The 21,218-nt window shown below is 55.3% G+C and overlaps 2 protein-coding genes across 2 annotated transcripts; one reads left to right on the forward strand and one right to left on the reverse strand.

The window, feature by feature from the left end:
• The first annotated feature begins 297 nt into the window (after positions 1-297).
• Positions 298-8,602, forward strand: KMO (kynurenine 3-monooxygenase). Its single transcript, XM_027904031.1, has 15 exons — positions 298-467; positions 1,584-1,653; positions 2,666-2,763; positions 3,622-3,711; positions 3,938-3,986; positions 4,575-4,662; positions 4,937-5,102; positions 5,553-5,624; positions 6,034-6,155; positions 6,935-7,082; positions 7,502-7,559; positions 7,671-7,753; positions 7,996-8,097; positions 8,179-8,238; positions 8,391-8,602. The coding sequence occupies exons 1-15, from the start codon at positions 309-311 to the stop codon at positions 8,556-8,558; spliced, it is 1,533 nt and encodes a 510-aa protein (XP_027759832.1). The 5' UTR covers positions 298-308; the 3' UTR covers positions 8,559-8,602.
• A 985-nt stretch (positions 8,603-9,587) lies between these two features.
• On the reverse strand, positions 9,588-20,500 carry ITGB2 (integrin subunit beta 2). The gene is made up of 16 exons (XM_027904030.1): positions 20,381-20,500; positions 16,163-16,229; positions 15,945-16,033; positions 15,458-15,641; positions 15,085-15,255; positions 14,640-14,881; positions 14,197-14,352; positions 13,889-13,984; positions 13,659-13,748; positions 13,323-13,463; positions 12,889-13,073; positions 11,931-12,175; positions 11,464-11,683; positions 11,092-11,297; positions 10,834-11,000; positions 9,588-10,568 (listed from the first exon to the last, which is right to left on the reverse strand). The coding sequence occupies exons 2-16, from the start codon at positions 16,224-16,226 to the stop codon at positions 10,506-10,508; spliced, it is 2,319 nt and encodes a 772-aa protein (XP_027759831.1). The 5' UTR covers positions 16,227-16,229; positions 20,381-20,500; the 3' UTR covers positions 9,588-10,505.
• Positions 20,501-21,218: the final 718 nt, after the last annotated feature.

Raw genomic sequence — 21,218 nt, forward strand, 5'->3', positions numbered from 1 at the left:
CTGTGCAGCTCCAGAAGCTGCTCTGCGTTGTCCCACCAGTGCCCCTGCAGCTGCAGCCCACTGAAGCGCCAGGGAAAGCCTGGCAGATGCAAGTTCTCCTCCTGCTCTGTGTGTGTTCCTTGAAGACTGTGGAATTGCTTCAGAATTCCTGAAAGAGGCCTTGGGATGAAGCCTGGCTGAGTATCCCTCTCAAGTTCCCATCTCTGCCCCTGGGGCTCAGCCAGGCTGACTCTCTGACACCCTCTGTGCTGGGAGTTAAACTTTAATACGAAGCAGGGGAGAGGAGCCCAGGGGTGACTCAGCCTCCCATGTTCTTGCCCTTCCCCTCCCCACGGGGGAGGGCGGCGTGGCAGGACAGGGAGCGGGACAGGACACAGCAGGGAGCGCCTGCGACCCCGGGGGCTGCCCCTGCGATGGAGCCCTGTGACCCACACGTGAAGAGAGTCGCTGTTGTCGGAGGTGGCCTGGTAGGAAATGCCCTTTAGCTGCTGCATGACTGTGTTTGCCAGGGAGCCGGGGCTGTAAAAGCACTGTCTGAGGGTGGGTGGGTGTTTGTCTTAAAACCGTTCCTCTGGGGGATGATGGGGTGTTGGAAAGGGGCTGGTTTTGTTCCCGCTGTGGGAGGCTCCTGTCCTTCTCTCAGAGGAAGGGGTTTGGGTGGTGCTGGAGCAATGGTGCCCAGGTAGATTAAATAACAGGCCTTGCTTGGGCTGCCAGATCCCCCTGCCCCTTGGCTGCTTCCAGCTGTAACCAAGTCACCAATGTGAAATGCTTTGCAAGGACTGAGACTCAGCAAATGCCAGGCTGAGAGGAAATGCCTTCCTCTCCTCTCCTTTGTCTGGGAATGGTTTTCATCCCCTGCCACTTGCGGAGTGGTCTGGCTCTAAAGACAAGGCTGGACGGGGCTCTGAGCAACCTGATCTAGCGTAGGGTGTCCCTGCCCATGGCAGGGGGTTGGAATGAGATGGTCTGTAGGGTCCCTTCCAACCCAAACCATTCTGTGAGTCTATGATCCTTCGATAGCATGAAGCATTGCAGCACCTAACACCTTTCTTTAGACTTCGTGGCTTCTCAGAAAAGAGCGATGACAAAAAGAGTCTGCAGTTCTGGCAGCAATTAGTGATGGAAATCAAACAAGAAAAAATTGATTTAAATAACAAACAAGACATATTTGTGCTGTTCTCCCCCACCGTGTTCCCAAGGGAACGCTGCACAGCACTCTGAATTCTACTGAGGAAGATAAACAGTCCAGAGAGGAGCTGGGAGCTTGCCTGTACCAGCTCCTGCTATCTCTGGCTGAAGAGATTAACCCTGCTGCACTCAGTCACTGTGTGTAACTAAGCCTGAGCTTGGTATGACTTTATATGAAGAGTTTTGATGCGTGGCATTGGTCTGGGGAGGCTCTGCAGACACATCAGGTCTGCCAGAGGACTGCTCTTCAGTAAAAAGTCCTCCAAGGCTCTTGGTCAAAGGACTTACCTGTATATGCTGAGCTGCATCCCCTGATCCCTGCTTTCCCTTGATGCATCTCAGTGGTGACCTGTGGGATACTTCACTCACCATTCCTGGTCCTTCTCTTGTAGGTGGGTGCATTAAATGCCTGTTTCTTTGCCAAACGAGGCTTCCATGTTGACGTTTATGAAGCCAGAGAAGGTAAGTTCAGCCTGATCATTACTGTGTGAGCTCACTGAAACCACAGAAAAAAAAAAAATGAAATCTGAAAGTGTGGCAGTTTGGGGATATTCTTTCCACTCTTGCCTTCAGCTCCTGGGGGCGGGGGGGAGCATTTATTCGAAGTATGTTGTCCTGCGTGGAGAGAACCCACCCTTCAGCTACTAAAACAATGCCCTTTTTATGTTCTTGGCTTAAATATTGATTCAAATCCTCACCTTTCAAACTTGGTGTCTGCACGAAGCATTATAGTACAGAGCTGTATCAGGAGGAGGGATGGAGAGCTCTCAGGAAGCCTCCAAGTCCACAGGGTGCCACAGCAGAGAAATCATGACTTAGAGCCGAGGTGCTGGCTGAAAGGCAGAGAAATCGTTCACCTGCAGTACCTGCCGGCTTGGCAGACAAAGAGAACCTGGGCAGAGGTGGCAAACCAAGCAGCAGGTGAGAATGGCCCCATGGAAGGTGAAACTCAAGTGTGTAGTGAAGGGAAGGAGAAGCTGCACCTGACACGTGATCTCTGTGGAAACTCTTCCTGCTCTGGCAGGCATCAGGATGGGCAGTTCTGCTGCATGGCTCGTGGCTGCCAGGAGCTCCACAGGTTCAAAAAGCCTCTGATTGCCTTCTGAGTTGGATGGATTTTACTGCTGTACTCCAGCTTGTGGCCCAGTGCTTACGCTGAGATGCATGAGGAGGGTCTGCCCCATGCACTGGCCAGGCAATTTGGGAAGGCTGAGTGAGGCAATTCTGAGGGGGAACAGGCCAGTACCCAGACATTTCCATCGGAACAGCTGCTTCTCCCAGGCCAGAGGTGGCCCAGGAGCTGCTCAGCCCAACAGCTAAAGGTGCCTTTTGACACTTGCCCTCCCTGCACCCAGAGCGGGAGGACAGGCACTCCCCACTGTCCCTCCTGCTGTCGCTGCAGGGGGTTGGGAGACGCTGCCCAGACCGGGCTGTGGCCTCAGTGCCTCCATAACCAGCTGTTCTTCCCATGCAGACATTCGTTTTGCCAGCTTTGCCCGTGGCAGAAGCATTAACTTGGCCCTGTCTCACAGAGGACGCCAAGCCCTCCGAGCCGTGGGGATGGAGGAGCAGGTACCCTGGCAGATCCTGGTGGTGGGGGTGGTTAAAATACTCTTGACTTCAGCTGGCGATGGACAGGCTCTCTTCTGCTCCTTGAGAGTGCAGAGGCAGCTCTGCCTTTGTGAGGGTGGAAGTAGAAATCTCCCAGGCAGATCTCTCCCAGGCAGACCCCTTCCACTGCATCCTGCAGCCTGGCTCTCCACTGCTCCACAGCACAGCTGCCAGCAGGATCCTCCCCCTGCCCCAGGCAGCTGGGCTCTGCTCCTGGCAGTGGGTGCTTCCCCAGGACACCAAACACTCAGACAACACCTACCAGTGTTCACCTCCCTTCCATGCTCACCTCCTTCCTGCAGGTGAGGGCAAACAGGGCAGGAGTGGATGGACTCCCAAAAGAGCTGATGCACTGAAGCAGGATGTGATAAAGGGGCCTGGTTTCTGCCCTGGCATGTCCAGATCTGTATTTTCCCACAAAACCTTGATTCTGCAGGATGCTTGGCTACCATTTAACACCCAGCTGTTGGCAGTGAGGGGATGTCCTCGCCCCCGGATCCCTGCAGAGGAGCCCAAGCTTTGACAACGCACATCCCAGTCCCAGGATGTAATTCAGCTGTCAACCTCTGCCCTGTCCAGCAGCCTGGGATTTTTCATGCCACTTCTATCAAAAAATAATTTCCCCCGTTTTTTATGAGAATGAGCTTGTAAGAAATCTCAGCAAACTGTAGTGACTTGGCATGACAGCCCCGTAAAACTTTCCCCAAGGTATGAGCAGAGTGTGCAGTGCACGGGGAGGGGGGAGATGATGCTTGGTAACTTGTATTAAACCCCCACACTTTTATCCAGAGGGCTGGGTTGTGTTCCCTTCTGTTTCAGATTGTGTCCAAGGGCATTCCCATGCGGGCAAGGAGGATACACACACCCTCAGGGAAAAAGTACTCTATCCCTTACGGGAAGAAGAACCAGGTACTGAAGATGCTTTGCAGGGCACAAGGGGCCTGTGCCTGGCATTTGTGCCTCTGTGCCATGGACAGTCTGGGGCTCACACTCCTGCAGAGGATGCAGGAAGGGGATTGTGTGACCCCCAGCTTCAATAGGGCTATTTGAAGTGGGGGGGGAGGGTTTCCTGCCTGGCCATGCAGAGCAATCCTTCAGCAGAACCTTCTGAACCCCCTGTCTGTTTGCCTTGCAGTACATTCTGTCTGTGGACAGAGCAAACTTAAACAAAGAGCTGCTGACAGGTAAGCCGTCACTTCTGTTTGCAAATTATTTCTACACCCTTTTTCCTGAGGATTCAGGGTTTGCCCCATAACCAGCAGATTTTAGGCCCCAAGCTCCCTCACCTGGCTCTCAGAAAGTGCAAACCTGAACTAGCTGTGTTTTTAAGAAAAAAACCTGTGCTGTTTCCCAGCTAGAGAAGGAGGTGCCTCCTCGGCCTTGTCATGGTTTGTGGCATTTTCCATGACTCCTGATTGTACAGATAGAAATTGAACCACTATGGCCAAGTGTATAATTGGAACAGGCCAAATTTCCAGTACTTCCCCACAGACTGCAGGCACCTCATCCCATCCTGAAATTCAGTGGAGTGGTGGTGGAAAGTAGCCAATGACTCGTGTAATTCTGGGGAAGAAAGAAATCTTTGCAGGATTCCTTGCACTTTTTAAATAGTTTTTACCATAGTTGACCAGTCCCAGTGTGCCCTGCCTGCTGGCCCTCACTCAACACAACAAATGGCAAAACCCCCTGTAATTTAGGGATCTCTTGGAAATATTTTTGGAGTCACAGTAAACCCCTCTACATTCAGTTTTTGTCTTTTTTTCTTTTCCCAGCTGCTGAGAAGTACTCCAACACCAAGCTGTACTTTGGCCACAAGCTCCTGGAGTGCAACGCAGAGCTGGGGACGTTATCCATAAAAAGGTAATCCCTGGGCAAGCGTGGGATCAAGTCTTGTGGTCAGTTAGTTTCTGCTTAATCATTCACAAAACCTCAAACAATTGAGCAACCTTGGTGTTGAAACTACTGTGAGTGTGTGTGTGGAAGATGTCTCTGCCCATGGCAGGGGGGGTTGGAATGAGATGGGCTTTTAGGTGCCTGGAGTTACAGCAAGATTAATCACACAATCACAGAATGGTTAGAGCTGGAAGGGACCTTAAAGATCAGATCGACCCAAGGGGACTCTCTTTGCTCTCAGATCTGACCAGCAGACCTTGGAGGTCACCTACGACCTCATTGTGGGATGTGATGGAGCCTTCTCAACAGTCAGAAAGCAGTTCATGAGGCAAACACGCTTTAACTACAGTCAGCAGTACATTCCTCACGGCTACATGGAGCTGACCATCCCTCCCAGAGATGGAGATGTAAGTGTGCCTATCCCAGAGGCTGCAGATTGGTCACCCTGTACCCCTTCTCATGCTGGCTCTGCCAGAACAGCTTTAGAGAAACTGATTTCTTCCCTGGGGTTCAGGAAAGGGATTAAACCTTTCCTGGGAGAAGGCAGGGATCTCTTCCTCTTCCAAAGGTTGGTACCTGGCTGCAAAAAACCTAGAGAGCCTGTCCTGGAGGCAGTGGGGTTAACTCTAACTCTGAGAGGTCCTGAGGGAATGGGAATGTGTCTGAGAGGGTATCAGCAACTGCAATGCAGAGGATTTTTTCCTGTTTTCCCCATATCTCTTACCCTTTCCCCTTTCCCTGTGTCTCCCTGAAGCGTCAGGTACCAGACAGGGGCCCTGTACTTGCTGTGTCTTTCCATGGTACAAAGAATGGGAACTGGTGTCAAGGATACAAGGTGATTTTCTCTTCTCTTGCAGTTTGCCATGGAACCAAACTACCTCCACATCTGGCCGAGAAACACCTTCATGATGATTGCACTGCCCAACATGGTGAGAACCCACGGCCATGTTCCCTTGGGGCATAGGAGGGGGGCTGGTGGGGACGAACTGGCTATGGTGGTGGGGATTGGGAGGGCCAAAAATCACAGAATAACAGACTCACAGGATCAATTAGGTTGGAAAAGACCTCTGAAACCATTGAGTCCAACCAGTGACCAAACACCACCATGTCAACCAGACCATGGCACTAAGTGCCACTTCCAGGTTTCCTTAAACACCCCCAGAGACGGTGACTCCACCACCTCCCTGGGCAGCCCATTCCAATACATAATCACCGTTCCCTCTCCAGTGGGTCACTGCAATTGCCAGGTGACAAGCAGGGCCCTCAGCTGCTGCTCCCCGTGCCACATGCTCTCTGTGGTCTCTGGGCTTCTTACTGACCTTCCTCCCTGGCTGGCAGGACAAGTCCTTCACCTGCACGCTCTTCATGCCCTTTGAGGAATTTGAGAAGCTCACGACGGGCGAGCAAGTGCTGGGTTTCTTCCAGACCTACTTCCCAGATGCCATCCCCCTCATTGGAGAGTAAGTGTCCTCATCTCCCCTTCTCTCTCATCAGCACAGTGCTGTGAAGCCAGGGAACAGATCACTCAGCCTTGGGACCCGGTGATGGGGTTGTGATGGATCCCCCTGTGTGGACTCCCTCACTGCTGGGCAAATGGCACAAGGGCAACAGCACAGAGCTGGAGCATCCCACCCCTCCTGGGGGCCCTGGTGGCAGTGGGGACCAGGACCAGCCTTTCCAGTACATGTGCTGATGGCTGTGGCTCTGTTCAGTATGTCCTCATTTTCCTGCCAAGAGGGAAACCTCCCCAGGCAGCGGGAGCTCCAGCTCACTGTTAATGCTTCTGCTTTGCAACACAGCTATCTGTTATGGGATGGGCTTTTTTTGGCCCATATCAATGGCCTCAGCTGCGTTTGGCAATTTTCTTTCCTCTTAAGGTTTTACTGCAGGACTTCATATTAGCTTAGAAACTCTGATATTCTCTGGTATATCCTTCCTACAATGACCAACACCCACCAATGCTCACAGTAAGAGGGGACTGAGATGTCAACACTCGGGTTGTGTGCAGAGCTTGAAACCTGCAGATAAAACCTTTGGTCCATGGGGGGAAAGTTAATGAAACAGGTTACCTGGCTCCCACATTTTTCCCAGCACAAATAGCCCAGGACATGGGTTTGGGTTTCACATCCCAAAGCTGACAGTGCCTGCGGCCTTGGCCTCCCGAGCTGGGACGTGGCGTGACTTGCACTTCTTCTCTCTCATGGTCCCACAAGTGAAGTATCTGTTGTTTTGCCTGAAGGCAAGAGCTGAAGCGTGACTACTTTGTGCTGCCAGCCCAGGCCATGGTGTCTGTGAAGTGCTCCTCCTACCACCTGGGTTCCCGGTGCGTGCTGATGGGAGATGCCGCCCATGCTGTCGTGCCCTTCTACGGACAGGGCATGAACGCGGTAGGTTCGTGGTCTGTGTTGGTGGGGTCCCCGCTCTTTTCACCCACAAATGCCTGCTTGTAGTGTGCAGCCCCACAGAGTTCATGGGCTGGCCTGTCCCACAGCCTGATGTCCTCTGCATTGGCAGGGGTTGAGCTCCAGTCAGGGTGTCACCCTGGGGAGGAGAGGGGACAGGGCACTGGTGCCACCTTCCCAGGGGGCAGAGGACTGTGTGGGAGGGGGTCCAGCCTACTGGGAAAGGCAATCCCCTGCATTTCTCTCAAGATCCCTGGCAGAGTGGCCTGTTTGGGTTTTGCAGTAAGGCTCCTGCTCCGAGGCAGTTAGTGGGACCAAAAGCTACACTAGCTAAGCATTCATGAGAGCACTGCTCATGAACACGTGGCTCCTTACCCCTATTAACCCCTGAATTTTCCTCCCAGGGTTTTGAAGATTGTCTGGTCTTTGATGAATTAATGGACCAGTTCCACAATGACCTTGGTGAGCGGGGTGGCTGGGGAGGAGCGGGAGCAGAGGAACACCCCTCTGAGCCCGAGGACAGCCTGATATCCTGCAGGGAGCTGCTTGTGAACTGTTGCTTTCTCCTCCCAGGTGCCTGCCTCCCTGAGTTCTCCAGACTGAGGGTACCAGACGACCACGCCATTTCAGATTTAGCCATGTACAACTATGTGGAGGTAGGACATGCACACAGCAGCACTCTCAGGATGCTCAGAGCAGGCAAGGCCCCTGGCAAGAACTCTGTTTGGGCGCTCACCCTGGCAGGCTTTATCCCCAGAGCTCCCTGGGAATGTCACTGGGGCTAGGGAGGCTCTGCTCCCCATGTGACCTCCAGGACAGGCAGTGGGAGAGACAGCAAAGTGCCGGGGGGGGCTCTGCCAAAATTCCCGGTGAGGGCGTGACTGTCGCTCCGTTGCAGATGCGCGAGCACGTGAATTCCACGTGGTTCATTTTCCGGAAGCACGTGGACAACTTCCTCCACGCCCTCATGCCCTCCACCATCGTCCCGCTGTACACCATGGTAAGGCCAGTGTGTCCCCACCACCACGAGCTCCTCCCGGCTGCCTTTCGTGGTGGTGACGCTCTCCTGCAACCCTCCCAGGTGACCTTCACCAGGATTCGCTACCATGAGGCCCTTCAGCGCTGGAAATGGCAGACAAAGGTTGGTCGAGGATGCCCTGGGGAGCATCCAGCACTGCTCAGCTGCTGGGGTTGGGGGGGAGCCCTGGTGGTGGGATATCACCAGGTGGGAGCCGGAGCTGCAGGGTAGGAGCAAAGCTCTGATGATGCCGAGGTTTCCCTTTGCGCTTGCAGGTAATTAATCGAGGGATCTTTGTCGTGGGGGCAGCAGGGCTGGGTGGCACCTACCTGCTGGTAAAGCGCCTGGCACGGAACTTGGACCTCTGCGTGGAAACCTTGTGGGGCTGGTCCCATTACCTGAAGAACATTGGAAATCTTCCCTTTGGCACGCAGGTGGCTTAAATGTAAGGGAGGCTCCTTATAATAAAAGCAAAGGCATGGGCTGTTGGCTCAGCTGGATGACGTTGTTTCTCCTGGGATGTGGCTTGGCAGCTGCTCCAGCCCCTCGGAAGCAGTTGGGTCTCTACCCAGGTGAGAGGAGCCCATCAGGGCACAGAGTGCCCAGGGAGCCTCTCCAGGGGCTCAGGTGTGTATCTGCCCCATCCCTCCAGTGCTGTGGTGTGTAGATGTGGTGCTTAGGGAGGTGGTTTACTGGTGGACCTTGCAGTGCTGGGTGAACAGTTAGACTCGACGACCACTTTTCCCAGCCTCAGTGATTCCGTGGTTCTGTGACCTGATCGTGTGCCAGCCCACACTGCAGACTGTTGCTCTTACCAAAATCAAGCTGACGTCTTGGGGGTCCTCAAGCCAAAAATAGCAGCAGGCTGGGATCCTGCTGGAAGGGGTATCAGACATACTTTCCTTCTTCTTACCTTGCCCTAGACTCTCACAGTCACTGCTGAACAACAACAAAATGGCCAAAATTAACCCGTGATCTGAGGCAGCACAGCCACTCTTGTTTGATTGAGGTGGTTTACGTACAGCTGCCAGCAGGTGAGCAGGGACAAAGAACTGCTCTGCATCGTTCAGCGAGTCGGTTTTGGCTTGCAAGGGAGCCCCTTTCAGGGCATAGATGGCAAATTAGTGTAGAGGACAGGTTGTTTCTCTGGCCAGCATCTTTCCCAGGCACTGTACCTACGGGAGATGGCAGCAGCAATGACAGGGTGTGGCTGTAGTTTCTCCAGTGAACACTTCAGCTGCTGCCCTTGCACTTAATTCTTAGCAGGACAGATGTATTTACTTTATATATTAAATCTTTATTCACGTTAAACCCCATTCAGAGAGCAAATGAAGATGCGACACAAGACAACCATATGCAAATTAATCCCAAACTGAAAGCAAATAAGGAACTGTACCGCTGTTTCACAGGAGCGACCCCACAATGTAAGGGCAATTGGCTGCTGTGGGTGGTTGGGATAAGTGGTGAGCTGGCTCTTGGTATGCCTGATGGGCTCGCAGAGCAGGGAGATCACTCCCTGAGGGGTGGTGGAAGAAGCTGTGTCTGATCTCCAACCTGCAGGGAATTTTTCAGCTGCTCAGTGCCGAAGTTTCATAGATCAAACGGTGGCTCTTTTGCCTCCTTGCTGTGAGGAGGACTTCAAGGCATGATGGAGGTAAGCCAGGCATGCAGGAGCCCAAGCAGAACCTAGCCTGAGGTAGGTCTGAGAGGAGTGACACCACGAAACAGTTGATGATTTGGGAAGAAGATTCAGTGCACGCTCCCCAGCTGCTCTCCATCCCCAGGTACAGGTGCCCACTAGCCCTTAGGGCACATCCCATTGCTGCAACCTCCAGAGCGGATTGCCAGCCTGGAGGACCCTCCACTTCCTACGCAGCAGGGAGTTCTTTGGAAGCCAGTGCATAGTGGTGGAGACCAGTTCAGCAGGGGAGGGCATGGAGCAGCCTAGGAGCAGATCCTGCTGGAGCAGAAGAGGCGTGGTGGCAGTATTGAAATCCCAGCTCAAACTCGGAGCTGGAAGCACTCTGTGAGCTCTGCTGGCTTTGGGGCTCCTGGCAGAAGGCAAAGTTAGCATCAGGAGGTGAGACAGTCAGTGTCCAGTCCAGGAGCTGCTGCACATTCCCATGGTGAGGCCTGCTCTGCAGTCCCATCCACAGCAAAGCTGTGTCTGTTCCCTTCCCCCATCCCCACCAACCCAACCGTCGAGCACTAGGCCAGGATACTGGCACGATGCAGTCCCTCAGCCAGCACCTGCCACGGGAGAAGGGAACAAACCACGAGGATAAAGAAGAGGAGGTGGGGGCCTTAGTTCAAGATTTCCTTAGTTTGAGGTTTCTTTAACTTGGCATTTCCTTATTTAACAGTGGGTCCCAGCGCTGCCAGCCATCGCCTCATTCGTTAAACCTGGGGTTGACAACAGTGGTGGTGGCACTCCTGAAGAGGGGGTTATCAGCCTGGAGGGAGAGAAGTCAGAGGCTTGTGTTTGTGCTGTGGTACCTGCCCAACCCCTTCCAATGCCAGCAGCACAGGCAGCACTGGCAGAAGAGCCCACAGGCTGTTTAGCCCCCTCCAAACTCCAGCTGGGCCGCACAACGGGCCAGTGGGGAGGGCTCAGGTCTACCTGGCTACCTCTGGGAAGGACGTCCCCTCCTCCTGTCCCCACCCCAGGGGTACGTGACCATCCCAGCACACCCCACTGCCACAGATGGGCTCCCTTACATCATTCCACTTGGCTTTGGACTTCTCCTTCTCAAACCGGCGGTACTCCCGGCGGTCCAACAGCTCTGTCAGGCACCGCCAGATGAGCAGGATCACCAGGCCAATGAGGACCACGGCAGCGATGGTGCCGCCCACAATCAGAGCGATGTTGGGAGGCTCCGGGCACTCTGTGGGGCAGGCAGACCGTGTCGGGTTGCAGCTCTCGGCAAAGCAGCTGAGGCCGCCGCGGCAGGGCAGGGAAAACGGGGGATGGAGTACCTTTTTCAGGTTCGACGTAGACGGTGTATATGTCCTCACCATCCTCCTGGAACATCTGGAAAGAGATCCAGCAGTTCTGGGAGTCCTTCTCCCTGCATTTCCTGCTGCCCTCGATCGGCTTGTCGGACTTGTGGATGATGGGGCAGGCCTTGGAGCAGTTCTTCGCGAAGGGGCCGGTCCCGGAGGTCCTGCACTCCTCACAGGCGCTGCAAAACAAGCAGCCACAGCTCCCGTCTGCAGGGGCAGAGACGCACTCCCCCGGCTTTGGCCGCAGCTGGGCTCTGCCCGGGAACAGGCAGGGCTTGCCTGCGCCTGCCTGGGATATGAGGGGGTCCCTGCTGCCCCCGTGCCCTCTCCGTGCGCGTCACTCACACGTATCTGCCACAGGGTGAGGGGCAGCCGGGGCACTCCTGGCAGAAGGGGGGCTGGTAGTCGCCCCGGCACTGGCAGCGGTTGCAGAGGCAGGTCCCGCGGAGGCTGCACAGGTTCTTGCGGGCGTTCAGGCAGCCGTCTGTCGACTGCCGGCACTGGCAGGCGCTGCCCTCGTAGCCAGGCGCGCAGATGCACTGCCCGCAGTCGCATTTCCCGCGCTCTGGGGGGGTTATTGGGAAGACTTTTCAGATCCTGCAGCCGCCCGGGTGACCGTCCGCCCTCTGCCCGCGCCTGGAGAGCATCACCCGCCCTGCGCTCGCCGTGCCGCCCACCCTCCGCGGGATGCTCAAGGAGCATCCTCCGGGCTGGCGCGGCGGGACCCGGCATCCCCCAACCCACCCCCTCGGGTCGTGACGTGAAAAGTCAGCACCTCCCCGGGCATTTGATTCTCCTCAGCAGCGCATCACCTGGTCCGCCGCAGGGGAAGCCGTTGTAGAACTCGCAGTCCACGTTGTCGCACTGGCAGTAGGTGCCGTAGATCTCCTTGCCGGCCACGTCGCCGGTGTGGCAGAGGCACTGCCCGCACACGCAGTCCCCCAGCCCCGAGCAGATCAGCGAGCTGTTGTCCTTGCGGCAGCTGCTCTCCAGCTCCTTGCTGCTCCTGCCTTTGGTGTCGCACTCGCAGTTCTTCCCCGTGTAGCCCGGGTTGCAGCTGCCGCAAAAAAACAGGAGGGGTGAGCTCGGCTCTGCGGCCACGCGAAATGCCGTGGGGCCCAGACCTCAGCCACGGCAGAGCAAATCGGGGACAGCCCCACAGAAAACCGGCGCTGGTTAGCATGTTGGTGCTAGTTCCATGCTGCAGCAGGTGGTTGACTGGGAGGAAACCTCAGAAATGCTGTTTCCCCTCCCCCCCCCCCATCGTATCCACAACACCAAATGGTTGCCCAAAATTATTGTTATAATTTCCAAACCTTGCCAAAGAGATCTGAGTATTTCCTGAGGAAACCCAGGCTTTTCCTCTCCCTGTCACTGAGGGGCCATGAAGCAATAATTACACTTAAAGCCTTAAGTGAACTGAAGACCAGAAGTGTGATTTTGAGAGATTTCTACAGAAACCTGTGTCTGCTCAGTTGGTAGGTTGGTGGATGCTTTGATATTGAGATGGATGGTTGCGTAACTGGATGCGTGGAGGTCCTTGGGAAAGCAGCCTGGGCTCCACCAACAGAAGAGGCAGCTCACCGTGTCCCCTGCCTCTGTGAATGCAGGGGACAGTTCCAAGGGGAATGCGTGTATCGACTTCTCCAAATGAAAAAAAAAAACGTGCGAAGCTGCAGAGCCCAGGCCCTGGCTCGGCCCAGCATCGCCCTCCCAGCAGCTCCCCGGATCTGGCAGCATTTGAAATAGTGTTTTGGGTGGCGCACATACCTGCAGATCCCACAGACAATGCTGCCCTGCCCTCTGCAGGCAGCCGGGTTGGGCTGCTCGTCACAGCGGCACTCACAGTTGCTGTCCACGTGGACAGTGAGGGTGTCTGTGAAGCCCAAGGGCCGGATGGTGAAGGACTGGCCTTGGATGCACTCCTTGGCTGTGACCTTCACTTTGAAGGTGACCTAGAAAGTGCAGAATGAGACAGAGAAGGGCCAGAAGCCCAGCTATCAGAGGGTGGTATCAGCCCTGGGCTGAGGACACGCACATCCAGCATGGAGGATCCCCCCCATCGCACAGCATTTTGGACAGTCTTGGCATTAAAATAAAGAAGACAGAAAGCCTGGAAGAGCATCCAGTGTTCCTGTCATTAAACAGGAAGGGCATCAGGAACTGTGCAAGCTGTGGGGTGCTCCTAGTACAAGAGCACATACCTCATCATTGATCTTGACATTGTTACACTGCCCTCTTTCTCCATCCGTGGTGTCCTGGTTATCACTGCATTTGGAGTCGTATTTGACATCCAGGACATCTGGCAGAGTGGAATGGTCCAGGATGATCTGCGAGGACAGGTTCTGTGGGAAAATGATGGGGAAAGTGCCATCAGGCCAAGAGGAGAGCAGAGCAAGGGTGTGTGGGGTTGCAGGTCAGGGTTCCCTCCAGCCCAGAGAAAAGGGGCAGGGAGCACCCCAGGCCGGGATCTCAGCTGCCTGGAGTGGTTCTGGAAATGCAGGTGGTATTATTGGAGAGGTGGGAACTCCAGCACTTACGTTGTAGGCCACCTGGATGAGTTCGATGATGTTGCTGGAGTCCTCATTCAGCTCTCCCACTGCCGACTTCGGGATCATCTCACTGAGTTTCTGCCGGTGGAGAGCAAAGAGGTGAGCACTGCCTGCCACGTGACAGCGGAGCAGGAGGCAGTGGCAGGAGGACACACACAGCTGTGCCAGTCCTGCTGGGAAGGGAGTGGAGGCACTTGGACCATCTGAAATATCCTTACCTTGTAAACATCCACCATCCTACTGGTGACGGCAAAGATGGGCTGAATGTTGTTTTCAGCAAGTTTCTGGACCAGCTGGCCAACAGACGGGTAGTCCTGGGTGGGCAGAGGGATACCAGACTCAGCACGATCCCCCCCACCAGCAGAAGAGCGGACAGCTTGGGTATGGCAGCCCAAATTATGGTGATTATGGTGATTATTGGCCTCTGCAACAGTTTTTTTTTTTTTACATGACAATTTTCCTTCTGCCTGGGAGAAGAAAAGGCTGAGGGTGTGGAAATGCTGAGCGGCCCCCCCCGGGTACTTACGAACTCGTTGCTCCTCTTGTACATGTTGTCCTCCAAGTGGCACTGGCCATCGTTGGGGGTCAGGATGCCTGCCAGCTTGCCATCCCCAGCGAAGTGGAAGCCGTCATCAGTGGCATACACCAGCAGGCGGGTCACGTTGCGCCAGCCTATCAGGTCCTGCGAGTGGCACAGAGAACGGCCCCTGGCCCTGAGTGGGGCTGGGATTACAGTGCCTGTGGGCACGGCGTGGCCCTTGCCAAGGTCTCGTGTCAGCCCCGGCTCGGGGCAGGGTGCAGGGGAAAGGTGGGTAACAGGAGATGAGGGTCGGGAGGCTCCGGGCTAAGATGCTCTCTTGTCCTGCCCCACCCGGAGAGGGGCAGAGCCGCCTGCTGAGAGCCGGCCTGTGTGTGTGTGTGTGTGGGTCACAGCCCCCGTGGGTGAGCGGGGCGGCCGCAAGGACTCACCCCACACACCGCTGCCTGCATCATGGCATCCAGCCCCCCCTCTGGGGCGTCCAGGTTCCCCGAGATGAACTGCTTGCCCACTTCGCTCTCAAACTGCTGGGCGTTGTCGGTCAGTGAGAGGATGTGCTTGAAGGCGAAGGGAGGCTGGCACTGCTTGTCCTTGTTGGGGCAGGGGTTCTGCAGCTTCTCAGGGTGCGTGTTGACAAAGGGCAGCACCGTCTTGTCCACGAAGGAGCCAAACCCTACGGCAGCCAGACTGCAGTTTCAGGGAGAGGAAACAGGGCACGGACAATCTGCTGGCCGCGGCATACATGCCCATGTCCCTTGCCCTGGCACACTCTTCAGCTGGGCAGAGGACATCCACTGCCCACTGCCCTCATCCCCCTCCAGCCCTGCAGCTCTTCCCAGCAGCAAACAAGCTGTGCCGGACCAGAGACAGGCTCACCAATGCGTCGAGAAGGGGTGGTGCTCTCCAGCGCTCTGAGCAGCTCCCCTCCCAGCTTCTTCACCTTCTGCAGGTCATCCAGCATGGAGTAGGAGAGGTCCATGAGGTAGTAGAGATCAATGGGATACCCCATGGCACGGCGGAACTTTGCCTCGAACACAGCGGGCTGGCCTGCGGGACAGGGATGCCGGGGTCAGCTGCCGTGTTGTGCCACCTCGTGCCATCACCCACCCCTCCCCTCTTTGGGAAGAAAAGGGGTGGAAATTGTGGGCTGCAACGTCTGGCTGTGTCCCAGCTGAGCCTGGGGGCGAGTGGAAGGGTGTTGGGCACACCGGACAGCCCAAGGGTGTCGGGGATGCCAGGCGGAGCGTACCTATCCTCAGCTTCAGGCGCACCTCCTGGGGAGTCAGCTGCACATCGTTGCTTAAGGGACTGTCCTGTGTTCTCGTGATGTCGTTGACTGGGAACTCAATTTCACCACGTGGGCACCCCCTCTGCTCCAGCTGCTCGATGGTGTCGCAGCGGACCGAGTCCGGCTCGCCGGCTTTGGTGAAATTCTGTGTGTGGCAATGTCAGGGGGGGAAAAAATCAGGGGAGCAGGGGGTGAACAGGCGTGTTTCGAGATGACCCAGCCTCCAAGTAGCATCTCCAGGGTATTGGTGGAGAAAAGGTAAGCTTTGATGGGTATTGATGGGGAAAGGTTGTGCCTGTCAGGTCCCTCCTGGCCTCATCAACCACACAGGACATGAAACGCTCCCACAGTGCAGCCAGGCAGAGCCAGGCAGGCAGGGTGACCATCCTGCTGCCTGTTAGCTGACTGCTGAGGGGGGGTCACATCTTGACAGGCTACACAGACCTACCATCTTCTTGCACCAGGCACAGCCAGGGCCAGACCAGATGCAGTCCCTGCACGTCCCCACCTTGATCTTGGGGCACTCCATGGAAAAGGCTGAAATGGAGAGAAGACAGCCTTGACACGGGGGGCACCTTGCACATCTCTCAGTGCCACGTTCCCACTGCTGTTGGGCAGCATGTGGGTTCCCCCCCATCTCACTGGGGGAAGGCAGGTGGGGCTCACCTGTGGTCACCAGCAGCAGCACCCCCATCACTGCTGGCAGCTGGAGGCAGCGGGCACGCAGCATCTTCTGCAAGGCAGAAAGCATTCCTCTGACCACCTGGCATGTGCTCCAGGGATGGGTTCTCCAGCACAGGCCCATCTCCTGGGCAAGTGGAGAGGCTGGCTCACACTGTGTGATGTGGTCCAGCCTTGCTGGTGTGCTGACCTGTCCTGGTTCTGTCCAGGCCAGGGTTAATTTTTGCAGCAGCCAGGAGGGGTGTTGCCAGGTTCCTCCTGGTGAGCACTCATGTGTGAATCATTGGCCTCTCTCTGCCATTACTGTAACAGTGCAGTGGCCTTGCAACATGGATGCACATGGGGAAGTGAGAAAAGAGGAATTTGTTTGGAGAAGAAAAAGGACTAAAGAGAGCACGAGGAACAACAAATGTCACCCTTTTTAGCAGTATTAGACACAGTGTCTGGAAACCAGGGCATCGGTTTCAAAATAGCTCTGATGCTGCCCCGAGCAAGAAAATAACCACTCCTCAACTCCTGCCATCACCCCCTCCTGTGAGCTTGCCCAGTGAACAGCACAGGGTGACACGGAAATGAGAAAACAAGGGAAACCTCCAAAAAGCACTGAGACATGTGAGTAAGTAAGGCTGCCCAGATCCCCTTCTGAGATGTCAGGATGACCTGTCTTGGCTCATTAGCCTCTGTAAGATACCAGACAAGCTCAGGAGAACACTGGTCAGCCTTGAAAGAATGTCTGGTTTACTCCCTAGTGCAGAGAGAAGGTCTAGGCAAGTTGGTGGGTAACACTGCTTAGCTGTCCCAACACATTTCTGTCACCTCCAAATTCTGCCAGCACAGTTTGAGGTTGTAGGAGGGAAAAGTGGCTTCCACCCTTGTTTCCTGTAGCACCTGGTGATTGACACCCCAAATGTGCCTCATTAGGCTCCAGTTCTGCTACAGGCCAGAAGTTCCCACACAGGCTGTGGGGACAAAACTCACAGATTTAATGAGCTTCTGCTATTCCACCTGCCCAGTGTTTCCAAATGTTTAATTCCTGCTGCCATGCCAAGGTGTGGGGCAGAGATGGAATAGAGCTCTGTGAGCTCCTCATTCTTGCTGGAGGTTGGAGTTTCCTGCTTACAGGCCCAATCTCATAAAATAGAGCAAGTTTCCAATTAAAACAGGATAAAAAAACCTCCCAAACCCAGCAAACGAAGTGGGAACCTCAATACACGCCCAGTGCTGGCTGCTCTCAAGTGTTGTAATGCAGGGTTCATGTCATGGGCTGGATTTGGGTGCCTTTTCCATCACCAAAGTGGTTTCTTGCCCTTGTCACAAGATCATGAAGCACACCCAGATGCTAGGAGAGAGCAGGGGCAGGAAGCTCAGCACTTCTTCTGTTCTGCCATGGAGGGAAATGACGCCCTGGTGTGTGGGTGGGGGAGTGCATACATGACGTAGGGTTACTTTCCAAGAGAACAGATAGGGCCTTCTGCCTTTGTCTGCCTCTTTACAGCGTTGAGAGGAGTGCAAAGCAGGTTTTTGGTCTGACTCTGCACCAGCAGGGCCCCAGCACGGGCCTCAGCAGCGTTTCCTCCAACCCCCTTAACCATCCCTCCGGCTCATCCCAGACTTGCGCAGTCACCGCCTGTCCCGGCTCTCATCTCCTGGGTGTGCTCTGCCTGTGATGTTGGGGTTTTTCTTCCCCTTCTGTTCCATAAACTCAGGCAAGCAGAGGGGTGCACATAGTCCATCCTGCTGCGCTGGTGTGAAGGAGCAGAACTGCAGAGCTTTACAACCACCCTCGTGCCGGGGTTGGGAGCCGGGGCTGCTGAGATCGAGCACCCCATCTGAGGGCAGGACACGTTGGCACCAGGCTCTGCCTCCTGGCCAGGGCTGCATGGTGGCATCGGGGGAAGAAGCCTGACCTCAGGACCAGGGTCCTCCTCGGCCCTGGGCTCTGATCTTCTCCCAGATGTCTCGGGTGGGTCAGGATCAGGGCTCTGCTTCAGCGGGAGACTTTTGCAGGAGCCACCGGGATATTCCACCAGCGGAGCGTCTCTCTTAGGGCAAAATGCCCTCCAAGGGTCTGTGAGCCTGAAGATGTGACTAAGGCCTCAGGGAAGGCACATGAGCTAAAAGCTGGGTGCTGTCCTGCATGTGGGCAGGGCTCAGAGCTGGAACATGCTGGGGGATGCTGCTGGGATGAAGAGCAAGCTGGGATTTATAAATAGGGCTGAAGGGGAAGTGTTGATGATAGCAGCGATCTTGTTGCTATAAATAAAACGAGTGTTCAGCAGCAGAGGTGAGTCTGTTAGCCACAACTCCCCAGCAGTGCTTTGCTAAACATCTGTTCTCCTGCAAAACAGGAGGACACACAGCTCGTGCCCGCCATCCTGGCAGGACTCCTGGGGTGTTTGCACCGTCCACCTGTATCAATAAGGAGCCACCAGTGCCAGTGCTCCTGGGCACTTCCTCCAGGCATCACTGGTGCTGCATCACCACCATGCTGTACAGGGATGCTGGGTACCACACCCAGCACTGCTGCTCCTTCCCACCCCTCCAAACCAGGCAATCCCAGACCCCAAGCACAGAGGGGAAATGAGCCAAGTGAGAACGGGAGTGTGGATGTCACTTGATTTTGGGCCCTTTCTTTCATCACTGGGTTGTGTAATGGGGATAAATCCCACCAAAGCACGTGGCTGTACACAGGACTTCCTCAGTCCATGCAGAGTATCACACCCAGTGTGTGTTTATATGTATTTTTACATGTTTATATATATGTATATATAATACATATAAATTACAGGGCAAATATAAAAAATAAAAATATACTAATGTATTTTGAATATATAAAAAGAATATATATATTCCTGTGTCCTATTATAGGAAATGTGTTATTCCAGCAGCTCCAGTGCCTGCAGAGGACAGATCTGTGGGGTGAGCTCTCTCCCACGTGCACCAAGTCCCTAACTAGTCTGTGGTGTCCCTTGGCTCTGAACACCAAGATCCCTGGGTGCCTGTGGCCCTGCCCTGGGGGTGAGGGAAAGAGGGGATTTGTGCTGCTGGGTCTCCCTAGGTCAAAACCCTGCGTGGGTGGGAAAGAGCTGCCAGCTGATTGTCCTGCCCTGGGTAGCCCAGGGGCACCACGCTCTCCAGCACGCTGAAAGCACTCCTTGAAGCACCAGAATGGGGACAGAACAGTGCAAAACCTCCGTGTGAAGCAGGATGTGACATCTGTGACAGCAAAAAGCACCACGTAGGGCGTCCCCACACCTTGCAGCAGCCACGTTCCAGTGTCCGTGCTGGCCCCAGGGCACGAGGGCACTGCACGTGTTCACATCTTTGCTTCTCACCTGCCAGCAGGCTGGGAGCTGTGGCTGTGACGCTGGGAAAAGCATCAAAAACGAGGGCCAGGCTGCTTTTCCCTGGCATCTGGGATGTGCCCCACATTCCATCTGCATCCAGGAGCCACTGAGATGTCGGGGAGAAGCTGCTCTCCCCGGGGCCACTCGGCTGAGCAGTATTTGATGTGCGCAGCGCACAGAGATACGGAGGAGAAGAGCAAGGCTCTCACTCCCTCCCCCAGCTGTTCCCCCAGGCCCACAGGGGTGCAGGGACAACCAGGAAGGGCCCTGCAATGGGCGGTGACACCGTGCTGAGCCCCCTCCAGGCTGCCATCCCTGCCACGCTCACGCCATGCCCCCACCTCAGCTCCCTCTTTCCTAGCACATCCTGCAGGCAGTGAGTGAGACCCTATGAGGAAGAGGAGGGTCCCAGGAGGGGGACTGGCACAGCCCCCAGCCCTGGTGCTGCAGGTGGGCACACAACCCATGCCACTCTCCCCAGTGCCATGTGTAAGGGTGTGGGAGGAGCACATGGCACCCTCCCTGCTCTGCTTTCTGAGCCCCTGAGGTGGCCAGGAAAGGGTTTTTTGGGGTCTGACATCCTGCCACCTGCAGTTCCAGGCTCAATGCTACCTCTTCAAAAGCAAAACCACTACAGGCTAGGCAAGCTGCCTTCGCAAAGGCTGCACAGACTGACCCACCTGCAGGAGGGACACCGCACCAACCCCCACTGAACTCGAGTGGCCAAAAGTTAGATATGGAATTAGGAAACAATTGCCTGGAAACAACAGAGCTACAAAACCCCTTTGTTGCCTGGCTGCCTTCGCCCCCCAGAAAGAGGGAACAGAAGCATAGGTAACAGAGATGCTGTACTCACCTGGCATCCAGCCTTCACCTCTTTCCCGTCCCTGGGCTGGGATGAGGATGGTCTCACTCTTTCAAGCTTGGTTGGGAAAAGCAGCCAGGCATCCGGAGCTCTGCGACGTACCCCAACCTTTCCTTCCTATTTCTGTCTTGCTGGAGGAAGGAGGAAGTCGGAGTGGTAACTGTGAGAGGGTGTGTTCCCCCCAAAACCCAGCCTGTCCCACTCATAGCGGTCAAACCCACAGCACCTTGCCTTGTGGGGCTGGGGCTCAACTCCCCAGGCTACCCAGGGGGTTTGCAGTCCTCCCACTGCACCTGGGAAAGGGGCCCACCCAAACCCCCCCCTTTTCTGCCCTCTTTTCACCTCTCACAGTGCTGCTGGGGACCCCAGTGGGCACACAAAGCTGGTAGAGGGGGAAACTCGCTCTTTTGAGAGCTATTGACAGCCCTTGGGTGTGGAGAGGAGCCTCTGGCTCCCCTCAGGCTCTGGGTTGGGCTCTGAAATGTCTGTGCTGGGGTAGCGAGGTCTCCTTGCACGGCAGAGGATGCAGGCACCGTCCTCGCTGTGGCAAAGCTCAGGGCTGCATGGGGAACTTTTTTTAAGCAGCCACCAAGTTTTCTTGTGCCGGCTGCAATAACTCCTTCCCAAGCAATCACAACAGCTCGTCCCTGAGCAGAGAGGAACCAGCTACTGCCAACTTTCTCTTAACCTCTTCAAGGCACTACAATAAAAGTTATTAAAGTCATTTAGAAAACATACAGGATTGTAGTTTTTTTAAATTATTTTTAATGTGAGGCTTTGCTAATTACTTTGTAGGTTTCCCTTCCAAGCAAGCTGTTGTTGACTCACC

The sequence above is a fragment of the Empidonax traillii genome, unplaced genomic scaffold (genome assembly GCF_003031625.1).
Source record: "Empidonax traillii isolate 1590-97213 ecotype Southwest subspecies unplaced genomic scaffold, ASM303162v1 scaffold1004:size452305, whole genome shotgun sequence".
Taxonomy (NCBI): domain Eukaryota; kingdom Metazoa; phylum Chordata; class Aves; order Passeriformes; family Tyrannidae; genus Empidonax; species Empidonax traillii.